The sequence below is a fragment of the Engystomops pustulosus genome, chromosome 3 (assembly GCF_040894005.1).
Source record: "Engystomops pustulosus chromosome 3, aEngPut4.maternal, whole genome shotgun sequence".
In the NCBI taxonomy this organism is placed as follows: Eukaryota; Metazoa; Chordata; class Amphibia; order Anura; family Leptodactylidae; genus Engystomops; species Engystomops pustulosus.
This window is the reverse complement of record NC_092413.1, coordinates 32,702,480-32,714,915: the sequence shown is the minus strand read 5'-3', so window position 1 is coordinate 32,714,915 and position 12,436 is coordinate 32,702,480. Positions and strand designations below refer to the sequence as shown.

General features: G+C 41.3%; 1 protein-coding gene across 4 annotated transcripts in view; it reads right to left on the bottom strand.

Moving 5' to 3' along the window:
- The window catches only part of KIF16B (kinesin family member 16B), a 217,070-nt gene that overhangs the window by 102,472 nt on the left and 102,162 nt on the right, over positions 1–12,436 (bottom strand). For all 4 annotated transcript variants that reach the window (XM_072140434.1, XM_072140435.1, XM_072140436.1 and 1 more), the window contains exons 16-17: positions 10,274–10,356; positions 8,734–8,822 (exon numbers count right to left, since the gene is read on the bottom strand). In XM_072140434.1, coding sequence (XP_071996535.1) covers positions 8,734–8,822; positions 10,274–10,356 — 172 coding nt within the window. The remainder of the gene's footprint in view (positions 1–8,733; positions 8,823–10,273; positions 10,357–12,436) is intronic.

The following is a 12,436-nucleotide window of genomic DNA, read 5'->3' as shown; positions in this document are numbered from 1 at the left end:
GGGGTCACAGTGTATTATCTATATGTATTCAGGGGGCACACTATGGACATTTTGAGGACCACATCGCTGTTATCTTAGGGACATTGTATGAACTGTGATAATTTTTAGAGATGGAATCTGGAGATGTTCTCCACGGGTCAAAGTCACCAGGGTGTCAAATTCTGCAGTGATAATTCGTGGAGAAGGATTGCCAAATATGAGAAGTCTGCCAGAAAGAACAGCAGAATCAGGGAGTAAGAGTTCTGCTTACTGAGACTTTGCCAGTTAAGGTAAGAACTCTTACTCCTTGATCCTAGTCAAAAGCTCCTCACTCAACCAAACCAGTTCCCTGCACTATACTGAAGAGATGCAAACACTTTGAAACAGTGCTGTCTACAGCTGGGAATCTGTTCCTTCTGGAATAAATATGTTTTGGCTGTTTTGGCTTTAGTCCCACATCATAACATTAGACTTTCTGAACGTCATGCTTGATGGCAAGGGGGCTGCCCTACAAAGTAGCAAAAGAGGTGTGGTTTTCCTTGGTGGATCCCAGAAAACATAATCGCATGTTTCTCAGGAAGAGGCGCGGGATGGACCAGGACAACACAGACAAAGAAGAAAACAGCTATAGCCTAATTTGAACAATAAGTAATGCTGGTTCCGGCCCAAATGCAGCCCAAATGTGCAGTACATTTAGTGCTGATATATTTATATATTAATATTGATGGTAGATTTACAGGCAGTCCCTGGGTTAAGTACAAGATAGGGTCTGTAGGTTTGTTCTCAAGTTGAATTTGTATGTTAGTCGGAACTGTATATAGATTTTTTTCGGTCTCTGTGACAATTGGATTTCAAAAATGTTGAGTTCTCATAAGAACCAGGATTAACAATAAAGATTAATTACAGACGCCTTTAATAACTGTTATAGCTGTTTATTGTAGCCTAGGACTAAAGTGCAGTAAATTACTAATATCCAGAGGTCCGTTTGTAACTAGGGGTCGTCTGTAAGTCGGGTGTTCTTAAGTAGGGGACCGCCTGTACTTTCATTTGCTGGATATCCTAATCGTACAACTAAAAAAGGGCACATTATGGTACGGTTAAAATGCTTGTCTATATTTTATACAGTAAAATAATATTTTACATATAACCTACACCACAATGAAAAACATACTGTTTTCTAGAAGACAAAAACTACAAAACTACCTTTTATGTAAAGCTCAGTACAGAAAACAAAATGTATCAAGAGAAGAAACAAAATCTCACCATGATAAAGACTTATAAAACAAGAATAAAATAAATTCTGAGCAGAAATAAGGAAGATGGCAAAAAAAATGAAGAAAAATAAACAGTGGCCTCACAGAAAACATCATACAATCAATCTTCTTTCCTCCAAACTGCAGATAGAAGTACAGCAGGCCTGGATAACCTTCAATTTAAAACTCAAAGTCGCTCAAGATTAGTAGCGGAAAATCAGACTACATGTCACTGACATAATGCTGGCAAGACGAGAAATACAATAGGAGTAAGAAAACATCTATATAAAGGAGGAAAATCACAAATAATGGAAAGTATACAAGACAGATGTGATAAGTTTTTGTACTTTAAAATACTTCTTGAGCAATGGTTACATAACTGTTTATATTCTTCTTAACGAAACTAAAATATTTCAGGCTGCAGGTCCAATCGGTCCACCTGACCCGTCTATTTTAGTAAATATTTGTATATATGTGTAATAAGGGAGAGATAAACAAAGCAAAAGTGGCCAGTATTCTCGTGCAAAATGTGTCAAAAAATATATACGTCCCCCATATATGCCGATATACGTACCCCATAGACGGCAATGGGCGCACTACGCTACGGGTGCAGCACCGTACCCCGTAGAAAGATAGGACATGTCCTATCTTTCTCCGGATTATGGCGCCGTGTGCCATATAATTCTATGGGGTGGGGCAGGGGTGAGCTGTGCTCTACCCCTCCTCCTCTCCCAGACACTGTTGTGTGCCCGAGTCACGGTATGACGGGCAACGGCTTTGTGAATGTAGCCCAAGGCTACATTCACACAATTTATGCCCGCCATACCGTAGAACCGTACTGTAATACGTAGCAGGTTGGCTGTACCTGAGCCCATGTGCTGGACTGAACCTTGAAATTGCACAGGACGTTCGTCAAGTCTTTGGATCATATAGAAATCTACAAGCCAAATCCTAGTGTGGTACTGTAAGAACTGTTACAATGCTGGGACTGAAGTTCGTCCGGACTCCATGCATCATATTTCTCTATAATGCAAGGATTCCCATGCTATGCAATTCGTTCAGTTTGTGAGAACTGATCGGCACACATGTCCGGGCTGAATGCATTTATGTGTAGCCAGTCTAACAGTTATGTAAACCGTTTCAATATTATTAGATATATTTATGAGCCTGATCAGGATTTTTTGACAGTTTTAAAGGAAAAAAAAAAGGAAAAGCTGATCCTCGAAATTTTCTGCATCACTAGTTTCTTTGAAAACACCAACTCTGTTTGGCTGTATGTGTATCATAAATTTTCTAGTGCAGAGAGAAGGTGAGAAGGATTTATGATGATTAGACTGCCAGGTCTGGTCATAAACAAAGCTAATAGGAAGTCTAGTTGGACTAGTATGCTGTATGTCTACGAGGTGGCAGTAACAGCAATGTACTTGTAGTTGTGAGTTGGACTAATAAAAGCTAAAGACAGCAGATGGAGGAATTTCAGATTCCATACTGTAGGTTTATAAAATTTAGAAGGAGGAAGGTCACTTTTTAGTAGAGTTCTCCTTTAATTCTAAGAATGTCGTCCTACCTTGAACAGCTGGGATTATAAACACCGGAGTGTTTTACTGAAAGTTATGTGTTGCGGTCAATATATTAGCACAATATGACGTCTCCCCGGTGTCCTGCTGTGAGGCTGCCCTGTGTGGTACTTGCCTCTCTCCCTGGGAAAAGAAAACTTCAGATTCTTCAGCTCTATTACATTAGCTTTGCCACTGCCAGCCTGAGATTGATCTGTTTGTTCCCTGTGGCTGTCGTGACATATTACACACTGCCTGTAACTCTCACTTGAAAATATTTATTCATATGCTTTTGGATGCTCCTGGCCTTTCATCAGACGCAGTTTTTTTTCTTTCTTTTTTCGCTATAGATCTTGCAGAGATTTATCTTCTGCCAACGTAAGGCTTGATAAAAGCAACTTAATTTCAACATTTAAAAGGTGGTGGAGAGACAAGCATATCTAAAGGGTATGCGTTTACTCTGCTAGACGGGACCTGTCTGATTTCTTCTTAAAGGGACACAATTTCTAAGCCACTTATAAATAAGACGAGCACAGAGAGGCTACACTTTGTCTCTTTCTCTGCCTATAACTCAAAAACACCACCAAACAAAGCGAAAATACATACAGTATTTTTCAGACTATAAGGCGCACCGGAGTATAAGGCGCACCATCAATAAATGCCTGCTAAAATGTCTAGGTTCATCTATAAGGCGCCCCTGATTATAAGGCGCACCTGATTATAAGAATGAATGACCAGCAGGTGGCAGACCTGTGCACAGTTCAAGGAAGCTGTTGTCTAAGTATAATTCATATATAAGGCGCACTGGACTATAAGGCGCACCTTTGATTTCTGAGAAAATCAAAGGATTTTTTGTGAGCCTTATAGTCCGAAAAATATGGTATATCCCAGAAAATATGATAAATTTGACCATTTTTATTCATATCAAATACACTTAAAATGACTTGAAGGGGTATTCTCATGTGGACATTTAATTGAATTCATTTCCCATATACATAAACATTTCTTCAGTTGGATGTTATTAAAAATATTCCTGTGTGAAGATATCTCAAAAATGTAGCTGAGCAGAAAATGTGCTGAGAGATACTACATGTCCCACAGCCATCCTGTGATAATGAATACTGAACCCAGGTGGTCAGGCGCCTCAATAGCGCATGACTGGCCACCGTTGCCAGTGTGCTGGGGTGGTCGTATCCAAGGACAGTTATCTCATTTCTAAGAGACAACATTGCCACATGATCCTCACACTAATAATTTTTTTAATAACATCCAAATAAAGAAATCTTTAGGTTTGGCAGATGAATTCAATTAAATATCAATGCCCAGATGAGAATATCCCTTTAAGGATTGACATGCACAAGCTTCAATCAAAAATACAGCATTTCCCAGATATAAGTCCAACCTGTCTCTATCAGTTCTGTAGTACACAATTTCAATTGCCCCTGGTTCCCAATCCTGTACCTTCTGACTTTAGGGTCAGCAGCCATCTTGGGTTTTGTCTGATGGCCATGGAGATCAGCTATTCTCTCCTCTCTGCCTTTAGCCCCTCCCATTCCAGCACAAAGCTCTCACACTAATACACAGACACTGACTTCTTGCCGGCATCAGCGTGAGGAGTGTAAAGCTTCAGGTTCCTTATATGGGGAGGGAGACACAGCAGACCTAGCAGTGTGTTGTGGAAGAGCAGAGATGAAGGAGAGCTATGTCATTGTGTGTAATAGGCATCTCATGGATTTCATCATCTCAGATCTGTCTCATCTCTCTTTCCGGGTGTCAAATACTAGTACATTGTTCAGAAGCTAAATGAAGTGTAGATAATCCTTTACCCTGATAACGTAACCACATTTTCAGCTCACAGAACTAGATGGATCATAATGGGGCACATTTACTTACCTGGTCCAGTCGCGATCCCGCGGCACGTTGTCCGGAGAGGATTCGGGTCTGCCGGGATTCACAAAGGTCATGCGCCCGATATCCAGCAGGTGTCGCTGCTGCGCCGAGGTCTGCCGGAGTTCACCTTCTTCCCGGTGCATGTAAGCTCTGATCTTGCCACGCCCCCTCCCCCTGTGGCGCCGATGCGCCACAATCCGATCATGTGTGCCAAAACCCGACAGAATCCAGCGCAAATCGGAAATATTCGGGAAAACCCAACGGAATCGCGGCTGCAGGACCCTTAGTAAATGTGTATGTTTAGAGAGGCCCCGCTCATATCCTGGAATATTACACTGACCATCACTGAGTCATAGGAGCTAAAACAGCAATAAAACTGAGTAAAATTGTAAAGTAAAGGGTTAAAAAATTATCTTTATTGTGTGGACATCAAGAGATTTGAGAATTTTCTTTCATGGGCAAACCCTGTTAAGCAACATTCTAATAATAAGATGAATAATATGATAATATTCATAACACTCCTCCATACAATCTAACAGAACGTGGAGTAAAGGTAGAATATAACTTTTTTTTTTTGCAAAGCTCTAACCCCTAAGAATTGATCACTATGGCAACAGCTGTTGACAGGTGATTGGGGAAGAAATATGTTATTCCTCGTATTAGAATCTTTTATAAATAAAAGAGAAAACCAGGAGGAACTTTTTTCTCAGCTATTAAAAAGTTAAAACAGTTGCGCGCACGCACGTCTGCACCTCTTCTACCAGATGGCGCGCTTCTATCATTTTTCTATTAAATTATGACACATTCAAAGTCAGACAGAAAGAAACATATTCACAGTCACCCGGCACTTGGCACAATCCATGCGACCATCATGAGCTTGGCAGACGATACTGGTTACACTCTGAATGTAACATCAAAAGTACAAGTAGGATTGCAATTTTCCTTTTGCGCTCGGAAAGCTTTGACAATCCCACAGACGAACTGTGATTAAAGAACTAAGGTTACCTCTGAAAAGGGATGGGAACAATGGAAAATCAACACGTCTCTGTAGGGAAACGGCTTCAGGACTGCGCTAACATCTCAGGAGGCCACTACCTGCTTTAATTGACCATTTTAGTCGTCAAAAGAAGAAATTAAATTGAGTCCGTCAGAAGGAAAAAAATGATTATCTGCTTATTTCATTGACTTCCTGGCGCTTACATAACAAATTCACGTGTAACATGTTCTCTGGACGCTTGTGGTTATTTCATAGACAGCCCCCCCCCTCGTGGTTATTTCATAGACAGCCCCCCCTCGTGGTTATTTCATAGACAGCCCCCCCCTCGTGGTTATTTCATAGACAGCCCCCCCTCGTGGTTATTTCATAGACAGCCCCCCCTCGTGGTTATTTCATAGACAGCCCCCCCTCGTGGTTATTTCATAGACAGCCCCCCCTCGTGGTTATTTCATAGACAGCCCCCCTCGTGGTTATTTTATAGACAGCCCCCCTCGTGGTTATTTTATAGACAGCCCCCCTCGTGGTTATTTTATAGACAGCCCCCCTCGTGGTTATTTTATAGACAGCCCCCCTCGTGGTTATTTTATAGACAGCCCCCCTCGTGGTTATTTTATAGACAGCCCCCCTCGTGGTTATTTTATAGACAGCCCCCCTCGTGGTTATTTTATATACAGCCCCCCTCGTGGTTATTTTATATACAGCCCCCCTCGTGGTTATTTTATATACAGCCCCCCTCGTGGTTATTTTATATACAGCCCCCCTCGTGGTTATTTTATATACAGCCCCCCTCGTGGTTATTTTATATACAGCCCCCCTTGTGGTTATTTTATATACAGCCCCCCTCGTGGTTATTTTATATACAGCCCCCCTCACACCCTATGGATTTAGTAGATACAGTCCCCCCTCACCCCAATGGATTCCTTATGTACAGCCTTATGTTGGGCCCCCCAGCAACTCTGGTCCCCGGCACTTACCCAGGTATGCCCAGTGCTGTTGCCGCCCCGGTAGCCAATCCTTTTTTCGACATCATATAGGCAAAATTTTGCAGACCCTCATTCACATAAAACCTAATCAGTCAGCTTTGCTCCAAACCATAAAGGAAAGAAGTCATCAGATTTTGACCTATGAGGTTATTGGGCACAGTACACTTCCCTGAAAGTCATGCTTGATGTTAAAGAGCCCACCTTACAAGGTAGCTAAAAGGAGACTGTCATCAGGAGTCCTTTGTCTGGCTCCCCAATGTCCCCATTGAAAATAGTGTGCATACTGCCAAAGGGGAAATCGATGCATGAGGGAGCAGTTTCCCCGAGGGTGGGGGAACCACTCCTCACTGGCCGATTCCATGTCCCTCATATCTCCCCTGGCCCCATGACGTCATACACATCTGCCCCACTCCTCACTGGCCACTCCCATGTTCCATATATATCTCCTCACCCCAGGACATCATAAACGTCTGCCCCACTCCTCACTGGCCACTCCCATGGGACTAGCGACACAGCTCTGCATACAAATAACCTTTAATGTAACTGGCCGAATTGGCAAAATCTCCATTAAGCGAGTGCTCAACAGCAAAGATTAAGAGAAAATCAAGGAGGTCAAGTCATGTGGGTTTTTAATGGAGTGGCTTGAGTTACAGAAGTTACAAGGAAAGTTTATGAAGGGGGACAAGACCTGAAATAGGTGCAATTCATAGCACACGCTCAGCAATTGCAACTATTTGCCCCTTATGCCACCTGCATGCTAAGTGGATGTAGAGAAGCATTGAATGAGCTATGCCACACTACGGATGTCCCGCACCTCCACACTACCTATAATCTGCGTTATAGTGCAATTCTACACTAGAAACTAGGACCAAAGAGGTGGGGAGAAACATCAACCGCCTAAATCTTACACAGGCAAGCTCAACAAAAGCTTGGTTCCCAGCTCTGGACATGCATAATAAAATCTACACTTTACTGATTCACCTGGCGTTATGTAAATCAAGTAGCCTGAGTGACATAAGTGCTTTACTTCACATCATCATAGTTAACCTAACTCTATTCAATTTTCCTTCCCCTCCCAACCGGTAAAGTCATCGTAGACTCTGCTCAAAATTAGCGCACACCTGCTCGACACACGTTGGTTCAAAGCTCTGAACAAGTGATGTAAAGCTTACACATTGGCTTCACCAATTCACTATGAATGTCCGTAGTAGATCTGTATAGAATGTTTATGTATAAAATTTGAGCAGAGAAATTGATGGCATCACAGGGAAGGAGGGGGCACAAGAAGGAACCACTTAATGAAATGTTCAATTGACTTGGACTTCAATATTTACACATAGTCAGGTATATTTCTAAAAGTTGAACATCTGCAAAATAAAGTTGCTGACTTTTTAACAAAATAGACCACTGTATATTACCTGCAGGAACCTGACAATAGCTTCATGGGTCAAAACCACAGGGCAGGTTCCCTTTAAAGGGAATCTGTCATCAGGATTTTCTTACCAGAACGAACTGCTACATGATGTTGGGCTTTGCCTACACAGGCCAACCATGCCTACACAGGCCAACCATGCCTACACAGGCCAACCATGCCTACACAGGCCAACCATGCCTACACAGGCCAACCATGCCTACACAGGCCAACCATGCCTTTGTTTTTATTGTCCAGTCACACCTTCTGTGCAAGAACTTTTTTTTATAAATGTGCAAATTAGACTGAAGTGCTTTGGGGGGGGGGCATTAGCAGAGCACCTCAGGGCTCCACCTACACATCTCACTGGATTTAGGAGCAACGTAGCTTAAGGGGGTACCATCAGAGAAGGTGCTGGGAGCTGGTCATGTAGCAGGGTGTTTTTATTACTGCGGCTATGATGCGCTCTGATAACATCCCCCTTTGAAGTTGAGTCTTTTTTATTTTAGTCTTCTTCTCTAATGAATTTTTGGCATGGAAGGAGAAGCTGGAAAATAAAAATAAATGTAGAGCTGGTGACATGGTAGAGAAGATAAATTGTGGGGGCAGATGACTCTTTTCAAGTCTAGTTTAATAATAGACATTGTTAGTTTTTCTTACTTACCCAGGATTGTAAAGCATAACAGCTGAGAGATTTTCACATGATTTCGAGAGATCAGTCATGGACAAACTGAACGAGGAAAGCAAACCACTCTGTGGAGCAAAGTATATTTGAACGTCAATAAATAGTTGCCATTTTTTTTTGTTAATTAGCAAATAAAAAGACAAGACTATCAAGCAGCAGAATGAGATTTTTTTTAATAATTATTATTACTATTAAAGAACACCTTCCATCAAAATCCATCATGATAAACCAGGGACACTTACTCATAGATCCAAGCACCGTGACTGTGGTAATCTACTTATCCATTGCATCCTTCCATCTAACATCAACTTTTAAAATTATGCTAAAGAAACAGAAAGGCTATAAGTGTGTTCACAAAGCCCGCTGCGCTGCAGATTAACAGGCTGTTACATTCTGAAGGAGCACTTCCCCCCTTTCACTCGTGCTCACTGTTGCTGAGATTACAGGAAGTGAGGGGAGAGGGGGAGACTGAGATGTGCTGCTGCAGTGTAACGGCAGCTTGAGAAGCCAGAGTAGAGAGAGCTTCTGTAACACACCCATAGCCCTTCAGTCTCATTAGCATAATTATTATAGTTTGTTATAGAGGGAACGTGCCATGGATAACAAATATAAGAAGATTACCACACAGTCACAGTGTCTGGATCTATAAGTAAGTGTCCCTGGTTTATCATGCTTTTTGGTAGATTTCCTTTAATCTGAGGAGCAGGATTCATTGGGTAAAGGGTTAACATATAATAAGACAAGAACAAATGGAGGTAAGAAATATAAAAAACGGAAAAAGTGGAATGAGGATCCTCCCTTTATAAGCTAGATGGATAGAGACACTAGGTGAGGGAACATAGATGTCAAACATTTTGGTCGATAGTTTGGTGGTGCAGAGAAGAAGTCCTGGAGACTGTTGTGAGTAGAGAGGATGGTAATAGAGTGGAACCAAGTTTTGTAAGAAACGCAGATTATGTGCGGTATTGGCTGATAAGGTCAGAATCAAGGAATGAAGGGTGCACAGTGTATATAAGCAGGATTTTAATCTGTTGAGGGTGCAAGCTAGAGAGGTCCGACTCAAGTCCTCAGGGTTATCAAGATATCCAGGCAGAGAAGCAGCACTCCATAACTTTCAATTCTTTATTCACGTGTGGACAATAGGTCAGAGATATAGATGGGGAGGATTGTGGGAAATTTTGTAAGTCGTAGTTTGTATGAGGGCTGTCTATTTGTGACAATTGCTTATTATTGGAAATGATCACAATAATCAATGTACAGATCGGATATTCTCCAAGAGCACAGCTCCAGGTATTGATAAGATATATCAAGTACTACTTTATGGCATTGCTGTGCTACACAAACCAGAGCTACAAATAGTAGAGCAAGTGAAAAGCTTGAAGCGCTCCCTGGGATCAGCCAATCTGTGAGGGGATCCAACTATTGGAAACTGATAGCTTATACCAAGGAAAGTTTAATCCCAGACGACGATTATAAAATGTGAACATTGTCTACATGATCCATAATTGACTTTTCTTACCTTTCTTTTTTCTCTTAATTTAGCAGCTTCTTTTGGGTGATTAAAGCGAAACATGTTGGTCCTTCCCAAGAGGATAACGGCACCTTCAAGTTAAAATCGTAATAATTTTACATCTTTCAAAATATTATATTTCATCAACTAAGTTAATTCAATACTGCAATAACTAGAAAAACATTATAAAAATAGGAAAATTAGGCAGCACTTCCACATATCTGTGCAAAATTCCAAAACATACTGGTAGGTTGATTAGATTGTGAGCCCAATTGGGGACAGGGAATGATTTGGTAAACTCTACGTAGCGCTGCGTAATATGTGTGTGCTACATAAATAAAGGAATTTTTACCATAATTATTATTATTAAAATTCAGGTGATTTTTTTTTTTTTTTTCAAGATTCCAACGTTTCGGTGTAGCTCTCCTTCCTCAGGCATACAAGTGATTCCACACAAATATATATGTATCAAAAGCATCATTGGGAAATAACCATCTCATTACATATTCAAATTATTTCCAAGTGCATATAAAGAGGTTAATGTCTGAAAACCTCTGGACTTGCACCCAGCCTCATTGGTCACAGAGTGCTTTCACACTTCTAGAAAAACATTATAGACAGATTCCTAAATGTACAACACTCCACAAGGAAATTCAAAAATTTCTTCCTACAGCCTAGAATTCCTTTATACTATTTACTGCCTGTACAGCCTAAAACTGGAGGGGTTCTGCCAAAATCTCCAACCTACACCCCCTAAGGACTTGTGGCTCATTAACTTAAAGGACATCTACCATCAGTTTCACTGATGCCAGATGTGTAGAACGTACATGCTCGTTCTTGGAGAAAGATCATGTTCTAAACTCTCCGAGCCCCCGCTCTCTGATGTCATCAGCTCTCTCCAAGCTCTTCAGATGAAAGTAGGCGGGACTATGACAATGGCGGGCATGCATAAATTAAGGCCTGCCTTAGCGCCTCCAGCTAATCGTCTAAAGTGTTTTTCTGGCACAATTGTGCAGTTCCAGTACCTGCAAAAGATGAGCAGATGGAGCTGATGGAAATTGCCGTACACCGCGTTCACCGATCGCATTCAGGTCCATAGAGATTAATGGAGCAGAACGGTCATGTGCGGCTGTCTGCTCCATTAGTCTGAGAAGCGACGAGGGGTCGGTCGGACCCCTAGTTCTCACGATCTGTGGGGGTCGTGGCACTGAGACCCCCACTGATCAGCAAGTTAGGCACTATCCATCAGTCAAACTGATGTAAAAATTTAAGGAAAAAAAGACCATAAAAAACTTTTACAGGGCCAGATCCTGCATCAAGGTACAGAGAAGGTTCTGTCAGTGATGCTGCTTTATCAAACAGTAGATTTCCTTTAAATATAGCCACATTTCAACAAATGTTGTACACGTCAATAGTGCCATGTGATTATGTATGCATTAAAGGGGTTGGCCACTCTTTTTCATAAGTTGCTCATGCATTTTACTGTCTTAATCCCTTCACGCTCAATGATAGATAAATCCATCAGCGAGCTATGAACGATGTATGAAGAGCCCTCTTTATACAGACATGAGGTTCGCTGCATATTGCAGAAAACACCCATCACTACCACCCGCAATCGAGAATAGCACCGATCATGGATGTTAACCCCTTGATTTCCGCCAGCATTGATTTTCGGCAGACCCGAGGCTGCATGGCTTCTGAAGATTCGTTACAATGAGCCAGTGGCGCGGATGTAAAAATAGCATGTTTACAACAACAGTTTATTTTAGGAACGATCAGACCAAATAGGGTTAAAGTACCCTGGAGGGTCTAAGAAATAGTTAAAAAATAAAAAAAAAAATAAAAAAGAGGAAAAAAAATGAAAACTGATATAAAACTAGAACTGATATAAAACTAAATAAACAGTAAAAATCACAAACAGGTGTCACCACGTCCCAAAATGGCTGGTGATATTATAAAACTGGTTTAATGGTGGTGAAAATAAATTTATTAAAGTGATGAAAAGGTTGCATGGTCCTCAAAACGCTAGCAATGCAAAACATCAGCTCATCTTGCAAAAAAATTACACCTCACACAGCTCTGTACACCATAGTTTGAAAAAGTTATTAAGGCCAGAAGAAGGTGAAACTATTTTATTTTCCGTTCATGTCATTTGCATTTGTAAAAATGTAT